We start from the raw sequence: 19850 nt of genomic DNA on the forward strand, positions 1-19850 counted from the left end.
TACCACATCACTTTGTTTAACTGGCGTGATGAGGGATGAGGGCCAAAAATAAAAGATGGCTTCTGTGGAGCTTCTCTGGTGGTTGTGTGTTTATTCACAAAAGCCACAGCAGCACTCGCAGCGGAAATAATGATTTCTTACGTCCGAGATGCTACGCTTGTTACCGAATATTCCACTCAATCTCCAAATTCGCTAACATACGATGCTGTATACATTTCACACACATATATTTGTGAAAAGATAAAATAGATAGCTTGCTTGTGAAGATGCGTAACAGTTCAACGAACGTGGAAATATTTACCAATCAATAACCGAAACATGCTTTGACTTCATACGGGCGCGATTAATAGCGAATGATTGTCGGAATTGATTTTCAACAGTTAAACGGCGGTGGAACAATTATCGAAATTGAAGTAGCTTAAAAGCTTACGGTTTTCAAATTGAGTGAAAAAAAACACTCCAACATCATAGCGCGACAAAGGAGGCTATGACTTAATTATTCCAGCAACCGTCAATGCTTCCTAAGACTTTTGCGATGATGCTCTGCCAGAAGATGGCTCCTTTGTATGAATTCAAACTCAAGCACAGCGCTGAGTTCGAAAAGAAAACAAAATGATGAGCGGACAAACTCCAGCACAAACCCCTGCGAAATTATGAGCCAGCACACGAAATGACGAGCTGCTCGATGGTGAAAATCGTCGTAATGGCTTGTTTGGCACAGTTTATTGCTGGCAAATACGCGGATTTCATGTGGCCTTTTTCGTGTGGCTCATTACTAGCAGCCAAAAAGTGCTTCCAGTCCTTCCTTGCTGGTTCGAGAGATTCGTGTGGTTACCAATCCCTTTGGCCCGATGCATCTGAAGTAGCTTTTTGGTGACGTGTGACGAGCAGACGCGTTCAAAATGTTTTCAACAAACAGTCACCAACCCAGTCGTTGGTGGGAAGCGAAATGAAGCAAAACTCAGCAACTTTACCGTGCAAAATATCGACGGTATGAATTCTCGTCCTGAGCAGACATTGGATTCAAATAAGCCGAGCGCCGAGAAGAGATGCACAACGACACAGCGAAGGCGCGCGTAAAATCTGCAGCACGAAACCGGTGTGAAATAGCATAGTTTTTTGTGCGTGAGAGAGAGAGAAAGAAAGAACGGCATCGGCTTTCCCGACGGCTTAAGAGAGCTCAAACAAAACACACATTTTAAGACAAACCGACACACCTCCCAACCTGAAAGCCCAGATATTCACCGTTGAAGCGAAGCATGGTAGAAAGTATTGTGAATAAATGATAGCGTTGGTGTGCAACCATTCTCCCGGTGGATGGGTCCTGTTCCGTATCGAGAGCTTCTACCCTGCTGGTGGCACAAGCCTTCTGCCGTTGGCAATTTGAAACAGTCTAGCCTCGATCTGCTCTTCGGCAGGGCACAGCTTCCTTTATTTTTTTTTGGGTGTGTTTTCCATGCTTCACCTCGGGCGGGAAATCTGTGCTACGACTGTACCGTGGCACCGAAATTTGGTTGGCGTAACCACCCCGCGAGGTGATAACAGAAGCAAAAGCCCTCAGCCCTTTTGCGGTCGCCTGAAAGTGCAAGCAGCACTGCACTGCACTCGTGCACCGGCGTTGGTATGATTTAAGGGCCCAACCAAGGGACCTAGAGAGGCATTTCAATTATTTGCGCTGGCATAAGCATTCAATCCGTGATTACTTTCCGTGGGACCGGCGGAAAAAGCTTGTTGTTTCCGCCGAACCGCCGAACGCCTCCGGAATCGTGGTCAAAGATGCACTTGCAGCACTTACCAGCGGAGAAAATGTTCACGCTTCGAGTTCGTTTCTAATGTGCGCTTCTTGTGCGGTGTTTTTTTTTTTGTTTTTTGTGCGCCACAACCAAACTTGTAGCAACATTCTTTTGCATAACCGATTTGCTTCCTTCCTTGGTTGAATGCAACCAGCGCCTCGAGCGCATTCGGTGCGATTCTTTGGTCATTCTGCTTTGGTTCGAAACCGAGCAACGCACACCAGCTTAGTAGTTCTGTAACGACACTTATAAACACATTTCACCTCACCGGTTGATGGTGAGAAAAGTTTTAATTAAATTTGCTGCGTCTTCCTTTGGGGCAACGTGCTTGCGGCGCTGTAGCACTTTTAGCAGTGAAGCCTTTAGATCTGTGTGTACCAAACAAATTGATTAGCACGGCTTAGTGCCATGATCATCTCGAGAAACTCTGAATCTTCTGCAACAAAAAAGAACGTGTGACAAAGAACGTTGTGCTGCGAAGTGTAATAAACATACAAGCCCCGCGTAATTGATTTGTAGTCACTTGCGTCCACAAAAGACTCCGTGTAAAGCCATTCAGAAGGTGGAAACAAAAACCCGGTCAAGGGGGCTAGCAACCTGTTTCCAGCCGATCGCAGCGCTACGGATGTCCACTCAATTTGATACAATCAACCGGAAACACATCCGCCTGATCTTCTCCGAAAACGAGAGAATAAGAAGAAAAAAGGTTTCGTGGCTTTTATGTGGCACCTTTCGGAACACTTCCCGGCGCAGCTACCTGGAAAATCATGATCACATAACTTGACCTCGACTCTTTTTCCAATCGATTGCCTTCACTCATATCTAGCACAATTTATAGCGCCCCGTGGACGGGTGGCGTACGATATTCGAAACCCACATTATCGAACCCTCGGTCTCGGCTCGAGAGACGAACCCGGAGTGCTTGCGCTCGAGAGCCGCGCAAAGGAGTCAGAAGGAGAAGATTAGGTTTTCACGATTGGCACCTTCTCGGGCAACAACGAGCCGGAGAAGTTCTTTTTTTTTATGTGCCTTGCAATTGAAAAACTTATGACGTAGTAGCAGTAAAACGGGCCGGCCAGAACATCCACTCGATTGGATCCCGCTTGCAGGTGAGACAAACATTGGTTTTTTTTTCTAGCCACCTTTTTCTGGGACTGGGGATGGGTCCGTTTCCGAAAAACACAACCCTTGGGTGCTCGAAACCAAATAGAACAGAGAGAGATAGAGAGGGATCGAGTTAAGGTAGCAGACACTATTCGATTACGCCCGAGAATACACTGCGAAAGTACGGACCTGCAATTCGAAACCGCGTCCTAACAACCTGTGGTGTGAAGCTGTAACCCACACCTGCAACGACCGGAAATGGGAAGATCTGGAGGCAACGGATAGCAGCCAGGAAGAACGCTTATTGGCTAGTTTTAGCAATGAACCGCAAATGAACCACCAACTCGGAGACGGTACACTGCGCGCTCGTACAATCGGGACACAGGTTTCCACGTTTTCGCTTCCGTACCGTACGGAACGGAAAATTAAAGCGGAACGCTTCGGTTGTACGACCCGTTCGATGGAAAACGCCGATGGCAGAATGGGTTTAAGCGGTCAGCGAATAAAAACCCGCCATTCCATCCAACACATGTGTTTGAAAGGGTTTTTCAAAGCTCACAAATTGTAACAAAAAATGCGCATTGTTCGTCCATGGGTGTGCTTTTCGCCGATAGCAAAGCAAAGCACAAACAATCGAAAAACAAACGCAGGGAAAAACAATTTTCCAACGCAACAAACACACGATGGCATTGTTTCGGATGCTCGGTCGCATTGTAGCGGGTGTTTGCAAATTATGCTCATGCTGATTGAAAATTATGCCATCGCATAAATGATGGATACCGTGCTATTGTAACGACACAAACGCAATAATTCCAATCACATGGACGAAAGTTTTGCACCGCTGGTATGGATTATTTTCAACGTTTGCTCGCGCGCAAACTATTCCAGCGAGGAGTACAAGTTCAGGGTAAACATAATACGGCACGAAACAGATGAAAAACAAGAAGAAGAAGAAAAATAACGATCCCATATCCCAGCCAAAGCCCAATTAGCATTCCAGTCAGCCATTTGTCAACGTTATCCCCGCAAACAGGCGGGTAAAGTTTTGTGGTGGACGATTTTTTTTTCTGGCAGAATGTTGCCCCTTTTTCATGTGGACGGCCACGACAGCTTGGTCAAAGTTTGGCGCAAAACCGGGTCCGAAAAGCTAACACGAACAAAGCTAAAAGAAACTCGAGCCAGCGTACACGCACCAACAGACAGGGACATCTCCTGCGCTCGTGCGCTTGAAGACGCAGCCGCAGGGCAAAAGAAAAACTTGCCTAATAGGCTGCCGTGCTGGGAAGCGGGAAAAGTGGGTTGGTGGGTCGCGTAACCCGCCGTGAGCCCGCTAATAAACCGCCAATAAACAATCGCTAGACTAAAGCTCGTAAAAAAAAACAACAACAACAGCCTTCCAACATATCCCGCTGGAATATTAAGCGTCCCGAAACGTCCCGAACACGGCAATTTGGTAGCTTGGGAAATCTCATTCTGCTTCTGCCATTGAGCTACCCGCGAGGAAAGCAAGCCCCGTCCAAGCACGGGGGCACATTTGAAACGGTGCCAAAAGTAAAGTATAAATTAGGCAGACGTATGGGACGGGCAAGTCGGCTACCAACCGGGACCGGGTGAACGGGCAATCAGAAACACTATACGAAGTCACGAACACCCAGACCCGTTCGAGTCTTGGCCCGATTAATGGATGCCCGAAGAAAGGGAAATGTCTCGAGATTGCAGGACACCGCAAGAACACCGGGATCGAAAAGCGAAAGGAAAATAGGATGAAAGGGGACCTCGCGATGGACTCGGTCATTGGACCAGCCGAGCCCCCGGGAGCAAGAAATGGAGGCAGCCATCATAAAATGCGTCTCTCATTAAATTACGAAAACGTGACTCATTTGGCACTTTCTCGGCTTGGTGGCAGTGGCAAGAAATGAAACCGAAATAAAACCAACCAAACCAGCCGGTGCCGATGCCGATGTGATGGAGCGAATCAATACCGATTGGGATTGGCGCGCTTGTGCAGCTTTAAGGATATATCGCTTGAACGGGACGTGCACGACAAAACGCACGCACGCACGCCACGAAGCCAACGAACACCAATCACTGGCGCAAGCAGATCGATTGGATCGCGTGAGCAAGCGCGCGAGAGAGAGAGAGAGACAGAGAGAGAGAAAGGCCACTTCGAAAAGATCACCATACAAATGCGAGCATAACCGAAAAAAAAACCCTCACCAGCCCCATTAGCCGCAATTAAAAGAGACATTTGCACAGTGACAACAAAATTAAAGAGCCGTGCGATGGCGAACCTCTGCTGCCGGGTTGCGTAACCGAAGCGGTTGCTCCTTATCTCGACCACCGAAGAAAGCATCCCATTGTAATCAATAACTGTTTCCGAAGCGCAGAAGCCTTTAGCCATGATGTGACGTGGTGAGCTTAGGAAAAACTCACCCACCCCCCGGGGGGAAACAAAGGCATAATTTTCCTTGCCTCACGAGCACGAGCCGGCGCCGGAGGACTACTAATGCGGAATGGGGGGGGAGCGAGAGAGAGAGAAAAAAAAAAGAGAAATGCTAAGCCATCACCATTATGTCAAGAGTGTGACGACGTCACCAAGTCAACTGACATGACGAAAGAAAGAGAGCGAGGACATCCTCACCCATGAGCTCGGTGAAGCAAACGCACCGACACCGAAATGGCCAGGCGCAAGTGGTGAGAAACAGGATCAGGCGAAAGCATCAGGCGAAAAAGGGCGTATTTGCCCGAGCGTTTGAACGACCAACTGTGCACGGTTCGCAGGAAAAACCCGCTGCATCGTGTCCGGGTTGCGACTTGCGTTGGCAAAAATGGGAGGGTTTATATGGGACGGAAAAAAAAATTTACATAACCAAATATCGCCCCGTCATTTCCACGTCGTCCAGCCACGGTGGCAGGGCGCCCATTTTCTCGGGGAAAACTCCGGCCGAGAGGAACAAACGATCCTTAGCCTGCGCCTTACGTCAAATGAACGGGCAAGGCCGGCAAGCCAATAGGGCCATGATAAGGATCATCTGAACTGATCGATTCGCTTCCATGCCACCTCTCGGTGCTGGTACACCTCGCTCTGTTCGGTAGGAATTTCTGCCCGGGCAATGTGAAAGGGTCTGGGTTTAGGACCTTTTGAGCTAAGCAACAAAAAAAGGAAGAAAACTTTGTGCTTTTCCTCGACCCAACGACCGTCGGTGTGTTGCTAAGGCCGATTGCTAGTGATAATCAATCACGCCTGCCTGCCGTCGGAACAGAAGCCACATCTATTAAACCTGCCCAGAAGGAACCTGCACGAATGAATGGGTGCTCGAGCGCACCCACGCAAACACACACACACCCACACACAGATACAGGCTGAAGCAATGGCGCGAGTTTTCCCACGGCCAAGAGAAGCAAGCAGCCGTTAGCAAATGATACAAAGGAATCGCGCTCCATCGCACGTTTCCCGGTCCCGGATCGAGCGGTGGCTAATTCGATGGAAGAAATTTTACCCTCCCTCTCCTCCCCACCCCTTCCTCCCACCACCCCGTTTGCCATGCACCGGAACATAAATAAAACAGTTTCCTTCGTTCGGCGTGCGTCAACATTCGGCACAAAACGATACAATAAACTCACCGTTAAATCATCAACTTCGATTGCAGAAACACAACACCGAACAATAGTTTTGCTCGAACCGCCCCCACGGATCGAAGCCGGAACGGGAACATAAACAAACCAATTTAAGTGTGCATTTCCAAACTCGAACCCGCAAGGAAGTGATCGATCAATTTTGTGCGGACAGGCAAGCAGATATTGTCCGATAGCTCTGTTTGACGAGATTCAAACCGGGTTGCGATTCGATGTTGCCGTCGGTGGTATCGTGCGAAAGTTTACTTTAGTGTCTTTGCCATACTTCTGCCAACTGGGAGACAAGAGCGATAAATTGTCCCCTTTAGTAGCTTAGGTGCTGCGACACCCAAAACGTGGGTGACGGCAAGTGTTCCAGGATGCCATGTCACCCACTTTGTGGGTGACGGTAAAAACGCTTGACTTCGAAATGCAATATTCGAATATTTAGAACAGCTATTATTCCCAAATATCAAGCTAATGAACAAACATAAATACGAATGAACGTTTAGAAAGCCAAAAATGCATCACCGACGTAGAATGTAAAGAATTAGAGCCGGTGCAATCGTTGCTACCACATATGAGCAAGAAACGCTTGAGCGTTCTGTGAAATTTCTTTTAAAAAAACGCTTTGCACTCAAGGTGTTAGAGAACGTTCGTTCTCGTTGCTGATCGCGTCGTGACGGTTGTAATATGCAAATTCTATGTTTTTATACCAACGACTACGTTTAATAAACATTAAAAGGCTGGCTATTCCTCATTTACTCACTCTGTCATATCGCACATGCGTGCATTAGCTCATATTCACATCAGCAAACCCATCACAGCTAGATCTTTAACGTAAGTTCGCTCTTTTTTTCAACCACCCCCGTTATTGTAACGAACCACCCAGTGGCTGTATTTTTGCTGCCATTTTTTTTGTTATCCTCCAACGACTCGATTACGTCGGAGGCGTTTTCTCTGTCATCGAGCAAACAGAACGCGCTGCAACCGTCCGGGACTGGTAACATCGGCCCATCATCGATTTTCCCAATATTCCACCGACCACCGTCCCAACGGTTTCCCAGGCCGGCCAAAGTAACCAATGTCGATGCGAGGACCATCAAACGCGGGACCCGACGGGACGGCGGAACCAACCAAATCGACCAGAATAACATACACTCGACAGAAAACGTAGTGAATAAATTACCACCGGCAACCGTCACCGACCGGGAGCTCCAGGCCGAAAGCTTTGGCGACGCAAAGCCCGGTAGAAGCGAGACCAACGATTACGAGGACACGGCCAGGACACTGACGCCAAGTCCATGCCATGGCAAAGACACGTACACACACACACGCACACACACACACTGTCGCGCCGCCAATCCGACCCGAAATTCCACCTCGACAAAAGGGGTATCGTGTGCTGTAATGGCTAAAACATAAGAACAAACCCTGCCAGTTAACATTTTAAATCTTTTCCATCGGCGCTGCCGCTGCCTCCATTAGGGTGTCCGCCCCGATCGGTGACAAGATTGGTCGCCTGAATTCTGGTCGCCACTTGCCGGAGAAAAAGCCTTCAGTTGGCCGTTCCGTGGCGAAAAAGCTCGAATGAAAAACAAGAATAACACGCCAAATGGAATGCCTTCTTGTCCGGCCCCGTTTTGCCGGCAATCGGGACAGCATCGAGAAACTTGCTCGTCTTGCGATCAGCGCCACCAGCCGGACTATTGTGCGAAGGTTTTCGAGATTTTTTTTCTTTTCTTTTCTTTTTGCATCCTTTTATCTGCCACCAAACAAAAAACCAAAAGCCAACCTTTCTTGTGGGTTGGGTGCGGCAGAGCGCGTCTTCAGAAAAGAACACCCAAAACCGCACGAAAAAACAAACAAGCAAATTTACATAAAAATGGCACCGAATCATTTCGTAACTAACTTAGGGGTTTCACTTTCGTTCGAAAGGATTGCCATTTACGGGTGGAAGGCGCAGATTCGAAAGGACGTGAATGTGTTAATATGGTTTACCAGCGCGTCTGGTACGGTAAAGTATGACTCTTAACGCTCCATAGGTATCATTACTCAATGTCTTCTCATCGTTGGACGACGTGTTTTACCCTGCTGAAACTAATTGGCGTGCATTCAAGCAGGGTTTAATTGAAAAAAATAAGGTTTCCCCTCCGAAGGTCAGAAGGGAAAAATGTGTGCAGAAGAAATAAAAGCACGTAAATAGAATTCAATTGAACGCAAACCGCTCGATAGTGGTGGAAGATTTCGCAACAAAAAGCCCCCACTGCAGTAGGGCACGAAGTAGACAAAGAGAGATAAAAACTCAGACACACACAAAAAATTGCTCACGCAAAAGGCACGGACCAGTGCGAGGATATTTCCATATCCATCCCACGTAGGACATATTTTTCATTCAGGCCGTTCAGTGCCATTTTTTCAGCTAAATTTAGTATTCTTTTCTCCGTTGCCACTTGTCTGCTGTTTTTCTCACGCATTTCTTTTGCAGGAAGCTAAACTGCTTACTCATTTCAAGCACCATCGTAACGGTGGATTGTGCTTCTGATTGTTTAGCCTGTGAACGTTTAGAAAACTTTTACAATCTCAGCATGGATGTAGTTTCAACTCAATCGTACCAAACTTTCAGGCGACATTTTCCCTACCGGCAGCCTTTTAGCTACCTAGCTCCGATCAATTGATCAAACAGCGACTTTTGAACGATGACACACGATTGGAAACCTTTGCCGAAGCCAAAAAGAAACACCCCGAATGGGGGGGTTGCTCAATTTCTGTTACATAAATCCCACCATCGATTGCTCCACCATGACAATCCATTTCATCAATTCACACCACCCAGCGTGGCTGGGCTTCGCACCGAAACCGAGACTCGCTTTCGCCAATGAGTCCTTTCCACGCGCAGCTGCCTTGCGACAAATTGTCCCTTCAAGAGCATCACACGTTGAACCCACCGTTCCAGCAGTGCAAAGTCAATGAACAACGCAAAAAGAAAGGGCCTCTTTTCGAGGGAGCGAACGAAGAGCGAAAAAAAATACCATCACAAACGGTACACACACAAAAAAAAAAGGCCAAGGCACCAGAACTTCGCCCGTACGCTTAGGATCGAGCACATTCCCACGCCTACGCCATACGGCATAAACACCCACGCGACTTTCACGGGCTAGCCGGGGATATTTTCAGGATGGAGATACACACACATACACACACACATACACAACTATCCAGCAGCGACGGGTTGGTTTTGTGGGCGATCGCAAGCCACGCCATTGCCACGAAACACTTCGAGCCGACACAATAAACCCAGCCCAGGTTCGTGGCGTGACAGCGCGCAAAGCAGTCGAAATGATGCAAATGAAAAGTAGGTCAAAATGATGCTTTTAATGACGTCATTATCCTGGACCTGGACCCACATTATCCTGAACGCGCGCACGCTCCCAGCAGCAGCAGCAGCACGGGTTGCACACGTGCCTCGTTGGTTGTTGTTTTCCCCGGCATTTCTGTATTCAACCACCGTACATCGCAGCAACCAACGACGAGAGACGACCGTCGTTTCTCGCAAATGGTACATTCGTCACAAGACATCGACTTCACGGGCGAGCGTGGTGGATTGTTTCGTCAACGAGTGGCACGCGGTTCGCTTCTTTGAGCCGTGGGCTTTGAAGATTCTGCACAATCACTTTCCACCAAAGCAAGCTTCGTTCGCTAGGCTCAGGAGTACCGCCCTTTATGTCGAAGCTGATCCAGTTCCCGGTACCGGCAGCTCACAGTTTTCGTCACACTTTCACGATACAACGATGAAACGACAAACCTTCAAATGCGTTCGCCCTATTGCGCGCTCCAACTCCCTCGAGGACGTTTTGGGAGGACGCACACGGCGTCTTCTGAGCGGATTATTAAGATCCACGAGCAAGAAAACATTCTACAACGCCTACTATGCCACCGATGGTCACTGATATCTTCACCATCATCGGCATCATCATCATCTCCATCATCATGGGTGGGTTTTGTCGAGTGAAATGTGTCCAGTCACTTTGCGTTTCACCGAAGCCGTAGTCGTCGCCTTGACGATCCCGCTTCGATCAATTAATAGGCTTACGAATAATGAGGACGCCTCGCTAGCCTTGTTCGGAATAATTTGCTTTACATTTTGCTTCGCTCTCGAAGGAATCTTGCGCTAAAGAAAGAAAGCAGCAAAAAAATAAAACACGCAAACGGAGCCCCCGTAAATTTTGCAACACTCGTGGTCACGGAAGCGAAATGTGCACTTTACTTGCAGCACTGGCAGGAAGCGGTGCCATTACCGGAGGCGTTATCGGTGCACTTTCAGGATGAATGCACCCTTCGCTGGTTGCGATTAATGGGTGGTGCATTTCATTAACGCCACCGTGCGAAATGCGCAGCACCAGCACCCGGCTCGCTTCGATGACAGGAAAAGTTCGCTCACTACGCCGGAAACCGTCCACGGGCGCGCTGGTGCGTGTTGCCGTTACCGTCGGTGAAGCACCATGGCAGTTGGCTACATTTACTGGATTTAATGTGCTTAAGTGCAGGCGATTTAAATTAAGCAACCCTCCGCTGCACACCTGACAGGGGTTCTTCGCTGCCGGTGTGAGTGCCCCAGGGCAGATCGAAATAAAACTTAACGTCGGTGGTATTAGCTCAATGGTGGCAACCGACTGACATTGTCTGCCTCGAAAGCTCGTTCGGTTGCATCGTTACACTGTTCGCGATGATTGAGTGCCATAATGCGAGTGCTAATGTCGCTTGCATTAGGAAGTTTGCATATTTGAGTTAAAAATAATCGGATGAGCCATCAAAATGCCCATCTTAAGCTGGTGGTATTCATTAGGACTATTTTTCTAATCAATTATTAGGATTCTTCTCCCCTTTTAAACTAACCTGTACGAGTTCATATGTTAAATGGCCATATAAACAGTATATGAAAGGGTTTAATAATATCTATCAACCAAGAGTATTTAAACCTAACCATTATCTATCAACCAAGAGTATTAAATTAACCAAGAGTAAAATATTAAATCTAGCTTGACTATGACCGGATCATGATATGGACGTATGCCAGCTTTGCTTACATAAATCCTGATTATGTGTGAGGAAGAGAAAGAATTCACGAATGAATAAACCTTACAAACATTATCCGTCTCGTTTGTTTGTTTCCAACCCATTTTAGCTTTAAAATCATGCACATATTTGTATTATGATATTGAAGAATGCACATATTTGTATTATGATATTGAAGAGATATTAGACTCCAAGAGCTATTGTTCATGACAAATTAAATTCCACGACAAAGAACAATGTAAATTAATTGAAATTTATACTTCAATTGTTTCTTACCGAGAACCAACCAAACCACTTTGGCTCTGTTTGAAGTTTTTACCCACCATTTGGCACATTTCCATGACGCGATAGCAGTTAAAATGCATCTCTTGCTAACACGCTCGCTCTCTGTTTCGCCATGTTCATCAAACTACCCTCAGGTGGCATTAAGAGCGCACAAGATTTAAAACATCTCCATGTCCACCCACTGCCCTTGTCGGAAGCACAATTCGAACACAAGATTTTTACTGTGCTCCGAAACGTAGAAATCGACAAACCCCGATTCGGTTTTGGACACCAAACAAAACAAAAAAAAAACAACCCCACGTACCATTTCGCCGGCGGCTTCGCACAGCTACTAATAAAGTGACAAAGAATCACGGCTTTAGGTGTGTCGCACCCCACGACAACTGAGGGTGTCGTGTGAACAGGCAGCAAAAAAAAAACAACCAACAAAAACGAGCAGGAACGAAATAAAACACCACCGCAACCTTGCTGCTACGGTCGGTCGGTGGTCGATGGCAAACGCCTTTCTACATGCAGTGCAGCCGTCACTTGGCAGCCGAATCTAGCCGCCGGCAAAAGATGGTCGCTTTGAGTTCTTTGTTCTCTTGCCTCGCCCCGTAGGCGGGTGGTAAAAATAAATCTAAACAATTTATATCGCTACTGTTACTTTCTTCTGGTTTCTTCGCACACTTTCGATTCGCCCCAACGCAAGCGAAACAGCTGGGCAAGGGACCGGGGCAGCACGTGGTTTGAAGCGTGAGCGGATGCTGCCGTGAAGGAGTTCCTCTCAAGTTCCACCCGTGGGGGTAGTGTAATGTTTCAAGGTCAAGCTGGTTGGCGGAAGACTGAGAGGGTGCAGCTAAAATTGGCCACCGGACGTAGCGATGCATTACTCAATCCCACTCGTTACGCCACAACGTCAGCGCGTCTCTGTGTCTGTTCGATCGCGTATTCGTTTTGCGTAATACGCGACAGTAGCGCGTGTTCAACGGAAATGATCAGGCTTACCTGGTACGATGACAGGAACGGATCGCGGTTCTCGTCCATGCCGGATACAACATCCAGCGGTCCCGGAAATCCACCCGAACCGATGCCACCGACGCCTCCACCACCACCACCACCACCACCACCGCTCATCACCCCACCACCTCCACCCACACCGCCACCGCTCGCCGACAGCGAAAGGGACGATTTGTTGGGAAACTGTACGGCCGAAGCGCTACGCCGATAGCGCGACGGTGAATTGGCCAGATTCGATTGCAACGGTTGCAGTGCGTTCGACTGGTGGTGCGATTGATGGTGGTGATGTTGCTGCTGCTGCTGTTGCTGGTGGTGTTGCTGGTGGTGTTGCTGCTGTTGCTGCTGCTGCTGCATGCTTTGCTGTTGGTGAGCATGTTGCTGCGAATGATGGTGGGATTGCTGCAGGTGGCTGCTGGTGCCGATGCCGTACGGTGAGAGCGATTGACTTCCGGATTGGTGTGGCGGTTTGCGCGAATGCAACCCGTTTGGTCCGAGTCCGGACGCGTTTAGGCTCGACACAGATCGGCCTCGGTTCCAGGAGGACAGCGAGCTTTGCTGCTGTTGCTGCTGATGCTGATGCACCTGCTGTTGATGGTGCTGCTGTTGCTGCTGTTGCTGCTGTTGCTGCTGCTGGTTTGTCTGTGGCTGAGACCATGGTCCTGGGTTGGACCAAGACGGGTACGAGTTCTTGTACTGGTTTTGCTGTTGCTGATGTTGTTGCTGTTGCTGCTGTTGCTGTTGTTGCTGTTGTTGCTGCAACATGGAGCTGCCATGGACGGACAAACCGTTCGGCGATATGCCATGATGATGGCTCGGGAAGCCACCATGCGAAGCCGTAATGGCACGGCGTTGTTGCTGATGCTGCTGCTGCTGTTGCTGCTGCTGTTGCTGTTGCTGTTGCTGCTGCTGTTGTTGCTGCTGCTGCTGTTGCTGTTGTTGCTGCTGCTGTGCAGCTGCAGCTGCAGCGGCTGCAGCAGCCGCCACGACGGCGCCACTGTAGAGATTGCTTGAGAAATTCTGGAACCCACCCAGCCCGTTTATCGAAAGATGGCCACCGCTGGAGCTGCCTGGACCACCCGTCGATTCATCCGGACCCGTCGACCACGGACTGGAGTGGTCAGGAGTCGTCCCAAAACCAAGTCCACTCGGTGCCAAACACGAGCCCATGTGCGACGAACCATTCACCATCAGGTTGGCTCCAACACCGAGGCAACTCAAATCCGTCCCCTTCAGGCTGAGCTCTTCGGCCACCGATTGCAACTGCAGCTGGTCGGCTGCACTGTCCAGCAGCAGGTTATTGTTGGCGCTGTTCGGATTCGAGCCACCGTTGCCATTGCCGCAACTGGGTCCATTACTACCGCTGCTTATGCTGCTGTTGCTGCTACTGCCGTTGTTGCTGTGGTTGTGACCGGCACTGTTATTATTGCCATTGGCACCACTACCGTGCCCACCGAGGCTCACAATCGAGGGCGATGTAATGCTGCCTCCATTCAGCAGCGACGATGTCACCGTAGCATCGTCCACGGCTCGTCCTACTGCTCCAGCAGCAGTGGCCGCTGAACCCAGTGCTAGTGAAAGCTCTCGTGCAGCCGAAACGGACGCTAGCGAGCACCCATCCGAGGACATGGCCGTTGTGATGATGCCCGAAACCGCCGAAAGTCCACCGACACCACAGCTAGATGCGGCCACACTCGACGCCATCAGCAATCCAGGCCCATCGACGTCCCCGGGTACGCCAGTTCCACCACCCGAGCCAACTCCAAGCGATAGTGCACCCGTTGGACCACCTCCTCCGGAGGTCATTTTGGGCCCAGCACTACCGTTTCCGTTGCTTTTCGACACCGAGGAGGACGCCGGCGAGGTCTCCCCAATCGGACCAAGCCCATCCGGTACACCGGCACCTCCGATATCGGATCCGCCTGCCCCAGCCAGATGCTTGATGTTCAGCAGATTGTTGATGCTGAGCGTGTCGAGCAGCGACGGGTTAGCGACGCACGACTCATTCGCGAGCACCGAGCCCGAGTACAGGAAGTCACCCATCGCTAGCCTGTCCCGGAACTCCCACACCGCCCAACGATCGGTACTGATCCTTCGGACCGGGCTCGGTCGCACTGTGCGCGTGTTTTTCACTGTTTTTCCCGCGCCTTGTTCGTCTGTTCGCGTGGTACGCACTTTGCACGAATACCGCGTGCTCACAGGACACAGCACACGCGCGCCGCTAAAAAGTGGGTGCTTTTTTTTTTTGTTTGGTTTTAATGCCACCGCCGAACGGATTTGGACCGCCACCGACCTTGCGCTCACACACTCGGACCCACGTGGGACCACAACGCGGAAACTATCACGATACGCATTCACAACGTGGCCGCATTCACCGTGGCTCACCTTCGACGCGTGGTCAAGCGTTTCTTCACTTCCAAGACGAGAGACACTACACACTCAGTCACCCTGTCACGTTGTCAGCTTGTGTATCTGTGCGAACGGGAAAGATGTCACAGGATGGAAACGGTAAGATCAAAACCGCGTGCACGTGTGCGGGTTCTAGCCCTCTCCACTTAAAACTCGAACACTCGAAAATAGTGGACCGAAATGCCGGAATAAACACACACGCCAACAAAAAAAAAACACCCCCACCCGCCTCAAACGAGTCCGCGAGCGAAAGGATAACGATGCGTAACAGTTGCTAGTCTGCGCGAGACTCACCTCTTTAAACGGAACTTCTGCCTAACAACTGGCACGCTACGGGGTGCTAAGCGTGCCACCGATAAACTCTGCGGAATTGCTTCACATAAACTCAACGAACAACAGTCGAAATAAACAGCTGGTCAACAATTGTCGCGTATTGTGTGCACCACCGTACACCGTAGTAACCGTAGCGGTCGCCCACGCGGACACTAGAGCGTGGCCGGAATCCTGTTTTTCCACTTCAACTCCCGGGGACCAAAAAAAACGCTTCCGTTGCGCGGGCTGCGACCAACTTGTCCTGAAACGAAGCGACACGAATTGACCGCAGAACGGTGGCGTTGGCTCAGTTTTATTCGCCATCTCACGATCGTCGGCGTCCGTCCCATCGCCGATGGAGTGGCCCCCTGTTTGCCGAACGCTACTCGGGTCACTCAGCTGTAGTGTGTCCTGTCGTCGGTGTCGTTGGAGTGGGTACAACAACACGCACGCATTTATCCTAGTGGCACGCTACCCTAGTGACCGAAGTGCCGGATGCGAGCGAACTAAACCGAACAAATCGACGAACGAGTGAGTGGTCGAGATTGGGACATGCGCCTTTTTGGTCACGCATGCACCCGAATCGGGCACTCGCTTTTCAGCCCGACAGCGTATCGCCACAAAATCGTCGAGGCTTCCGACGCTTTCCCAGGTTTTCCGAGTGCCAACCTCCCTTTGGGCGCTTTCGGTGAGCGAGAGTTTTCCACGCGTGAGTACTCCAGCCGTGGAGTCCGTTTTCATCACGGCCTGCTTAGCCGGGAACGACGCGTTGGAGCATGTTTTTTTTCTTTCCTAGCCAACCTGCGTGCGTGTGTGTGTGTGCTCCATCGAAATCCGGTCCTGATGGAGCCTTTGCGTAGGGACGAACACACGCGCGTGTGTCTGTGTGCGCCGTTGCGACAGACTGTATGGATGCGTCTAGACGGTGGTCTAATTGTGCCTTCTTCGCCGAGAGCCCCACTGACGTCAGTGAAATGCTAGCCGAACCGAAATGTGCCATCGGAAAATGGTGCCCACCCTTCCATCTTTCTGTGCTACCACCCACCGCCCACCTAAACTTTCCAATCGCCATCATCTCTAATGACGGCGGGCTAAAAAACGAAGTCATTTCAGGACCGTTTCGGGGTGGGCCTCGAATAGCCGACATGACGCTCCGGCGCTGGCTGGGCACCGAGCCACCGGCGTAATGATGGGAAATTTTCCGCTATGATTGATGCGTTCCGGAATGCTTGTTTTTGTGGGTGGAGGTAAACCGATCAAACAGCTATTGGACGGGTGCCGGTGGCCAGGGGGAGAGTGAAAAGCATCAAAAACCCCGGGCCGAACAGGACATTCGTCGATGAGCCATTAGCCGGTGGATATCGCGGCCCTCGTCCTACCATCCGGCGACCTTCTGACCGAACGAAACGATTACATATTTCATCAGCGGAATAATGAAATTATGAAACATTACTACACCGGCCGATGCGGTGTAGCGTGTAACCGAATTGATTTGCGTTCATTCATAATTATCATTTTTGTGTTTCGATAAATGCGGAACATCGGCCCGCGTTTCCGTGAATTTATTTTTTCTGTTTCACCCTAGCGGAAGTTGCTTGTCATATCATCATTAAGAGCGTTCTCCAGAGCGTTTGAACATGTTCAGATTAAGACAGCGCATTTAGTGCTTTGTCTGACCACTGTGCAGGTAGCAAAGGTCCTTGATCCAAGGTATTTATTTTTTTTAACTTTTCATCAAATTTAACATGGTGTCAATGTTCATACTAATCATTTTACTAGCATGAGGGTGCTACTAAAATAATCCACTCTTTCAGAAACTGCATATACTTTCGGGCACATGATTGCAGTTGTTAAAAAAAATTATTCTTTTTAGAGTTCTCTTCCCAGCGATATTGCATAATCCTGATTGATGTTATAACGCAAATAACAATTTTTGTATTGACTGTGCAACTCAATACCATGGCTAAAAAAATCATGCTAAAAACCGGCTTGTTCTACAGGATGCAGCATTCTAGCTAGCTTCCTCAAATGTCAAAAAAGCCTGTAAACACTACACACGCACATTTATCTCCACGTCGCAAGGCACTACCAATACCACGGAAAAGCACAAAACCTAACGTTATGAACGCGGCGTCGCCAGGATTTCCCATGCCAACCTGACCGAGTAGGCTGCCACGCCGTGTTGGTTTGCACACTCACACTACCGCACTCGTGGAAATTCTGCACGTGCAGAGAGAGGGAAAATCTCGCGAGCAAGTTTGAATGAGACACAAGCAACGTGAGCTGAACGTGAGAGAATGGCACTCGAGCTCTACTCACCGCTAACAAAAATGGTCGTGGAAACAACTCACAAGCGACTAAATGTGGAGCAATGAAAGCGAAGAATGATTTTCTTCTCTCGATCCTTCCAATTCATTGTTTGTAGTGGGAAAATATCATAAAAAGAATGAAACAGTCAACGCGCAGCTTTTAGCCGACGACGATGCCTGTATCGAAAAATCAATTGCTGAAAATGTTATGTCTAGAGTTTGATTTCCTCATTGATATTTTTTTCTCCCTTTCTTTTGGCGTCTCTGTCACTCTAAATGGTACTATTTATCATTTTCCCACTACTTCGCATCATGCTCTATCGCACACCCGCACTTACTCATAAATGTAGTAGACCAGGCTATGTTTCTTCTCTCTCTCTCTCTCTCTCTCTCTCTCTCTCTCTCTCTCTCTCACTCTATACCTTTCTCTTTTTCACGTTTTTCTTTCTTCATCAATAGACTGTCAAACGTTTTTCTCTTCGCTCTTCTCGGCACCATGTGCTCTCCCAGTAGCTAAAGCAATCAGTGAATGAACCATTTTCCTTTCTCTCTCTCTCTCTCTAGCTTGTTTTTCCTTAGTAGAAAAACTACAAACGTTTACGTTGGAAGGGAATCTGTCAAAACAGTAGGCTATTTTTGTAAGCTGAATGTTGCGTACGTCAACGAACACGACACCAACTCGTACCAGATTTGCACGTAGCACTTGTTTAATGTAATATTTTTTTGTGCATGAACACATCGAATATCAAATTAATCTAAACTCAAACAAGTCATTAATTTATGGCTGAAAAAATTGAATGTCTGTCTCGTTGGGCTCGTTAGAATGTCTGGTACCACGCGGTTGGTGATGCAAACCACGTTTACAATTTGACGCATGCAATCGTTGCACCAGCGGAGCCCAGCAGTTGACGTTATCAGTAGATAACGATGTCGTCATCAAACGGCAGCAACAGACGTGCGAGCGCTGGAGGAGTAGGAGAGCGCAATTTTGGGGCACAACGCAGCCCATTCTCTACTCCACAAACGCACTCTCTATACATTCAGCCGTACAGCTCCACGCAGTCAACTAGCACGGTACTATCAACGTCGTCTGTCAGTGGCAGCGCCATGCTCAGAAAAGATATGGAACGCGTACACAACGATTCACGCACACCATGGCATGTACGAATGTCACCAGCTACTGATAAGCTAGCGCCTCTTAATAGAAAAGTCAGACGCCAGCCTTCTAGTGCCATCTAGCAGCAGGCACGGCTCGCCCAACAATCGATTGTTGCGGCCGTAGCGATATCTGCCCCTGGTTGATTACATCCACAGCCTGAACGCAACCGGGAGGGCATAAATAATTGACCGATTTGACAGATGGGGTTGTTTCGATAAGGTTTACTACATCCAGCACTAGCACGGTTGAGCCGGGAAAGCAACATCCACTTGCTACCAGCACCACACGCACACACGTTCAACGTGGGCAGCTAAAATTTCTCGTACACCAAATAATACCCGCACGTAGCACGTCACAGCTTTCGAGCTCGCCAGCGCAACAATGCGTTACACCACGGACAAACACTGCACCGCACCAAACAACCTGAGAGTCACACGACGAGCACACATTCCGGTGGCCAAACGCCAAAACGAGCAGCTTCAACCCGGGGACTGCTGGGGAGATCTCTTCGCACAGTCCTCTACATACCCAAACACCTGCGGCAACCGAGCGAAACCTTGGAACAATCGAACATCGCACTCCGGGGGCTTCATTCAAGATCACACACCAACACACTCGCAAGGCGTCATAGTTTTTCCCCCAAAAAACATCCATCACGTACACTGAGATGCGAGCGAAGTCGGTGCCTACTGCGTTCTCCCATATGCCAGTGTGTGGGCAGTGCGACTAACGTACGGCCGGAACAAGTGTATCGAAATGTCAGCCGCTGCCATCGTTGGTGGTTTAATGTCA

The 19850-nt window shown here is 49.2% G+C and overlaps 1 protein-coding gene across 1 annotated transcript in view; it reads right to left on the minus strand.

The window, feature by feature from the left end:
* Positions 1-14912, minus strand: part of LOC128722005 (cytoplasmic polyadenylation element-binding protein 4-like) — a 171826-nt gene extending 156914 nt beyond the window's left edge. Inside the window, exon 1 of the mRNA XM_053815815.1 lies at positions 12861-14912. Coding sequence (XP_053671790.1) covers positions 12861-14912 — 2052 coding nt within the window. The remainder of the gene's footprint in view (positions 1-12860) is intronic.
* Positions 14913-19850: the final 4938 nt, after the last annotated feature.

The sequence above is a fragment of the Anopheles nili genome, chromosome 2, assembly GCF_943737925.1.
Source record: "Anopheles nili chromosome 2, idAnoNiliSN_F5_01, whole genome shotgun sequence".
NCBI lineage: Eukaryota > Metazoa > Arthropoda > Insecta > Diptera > Culicidae > Anopheles > Anopheles nili.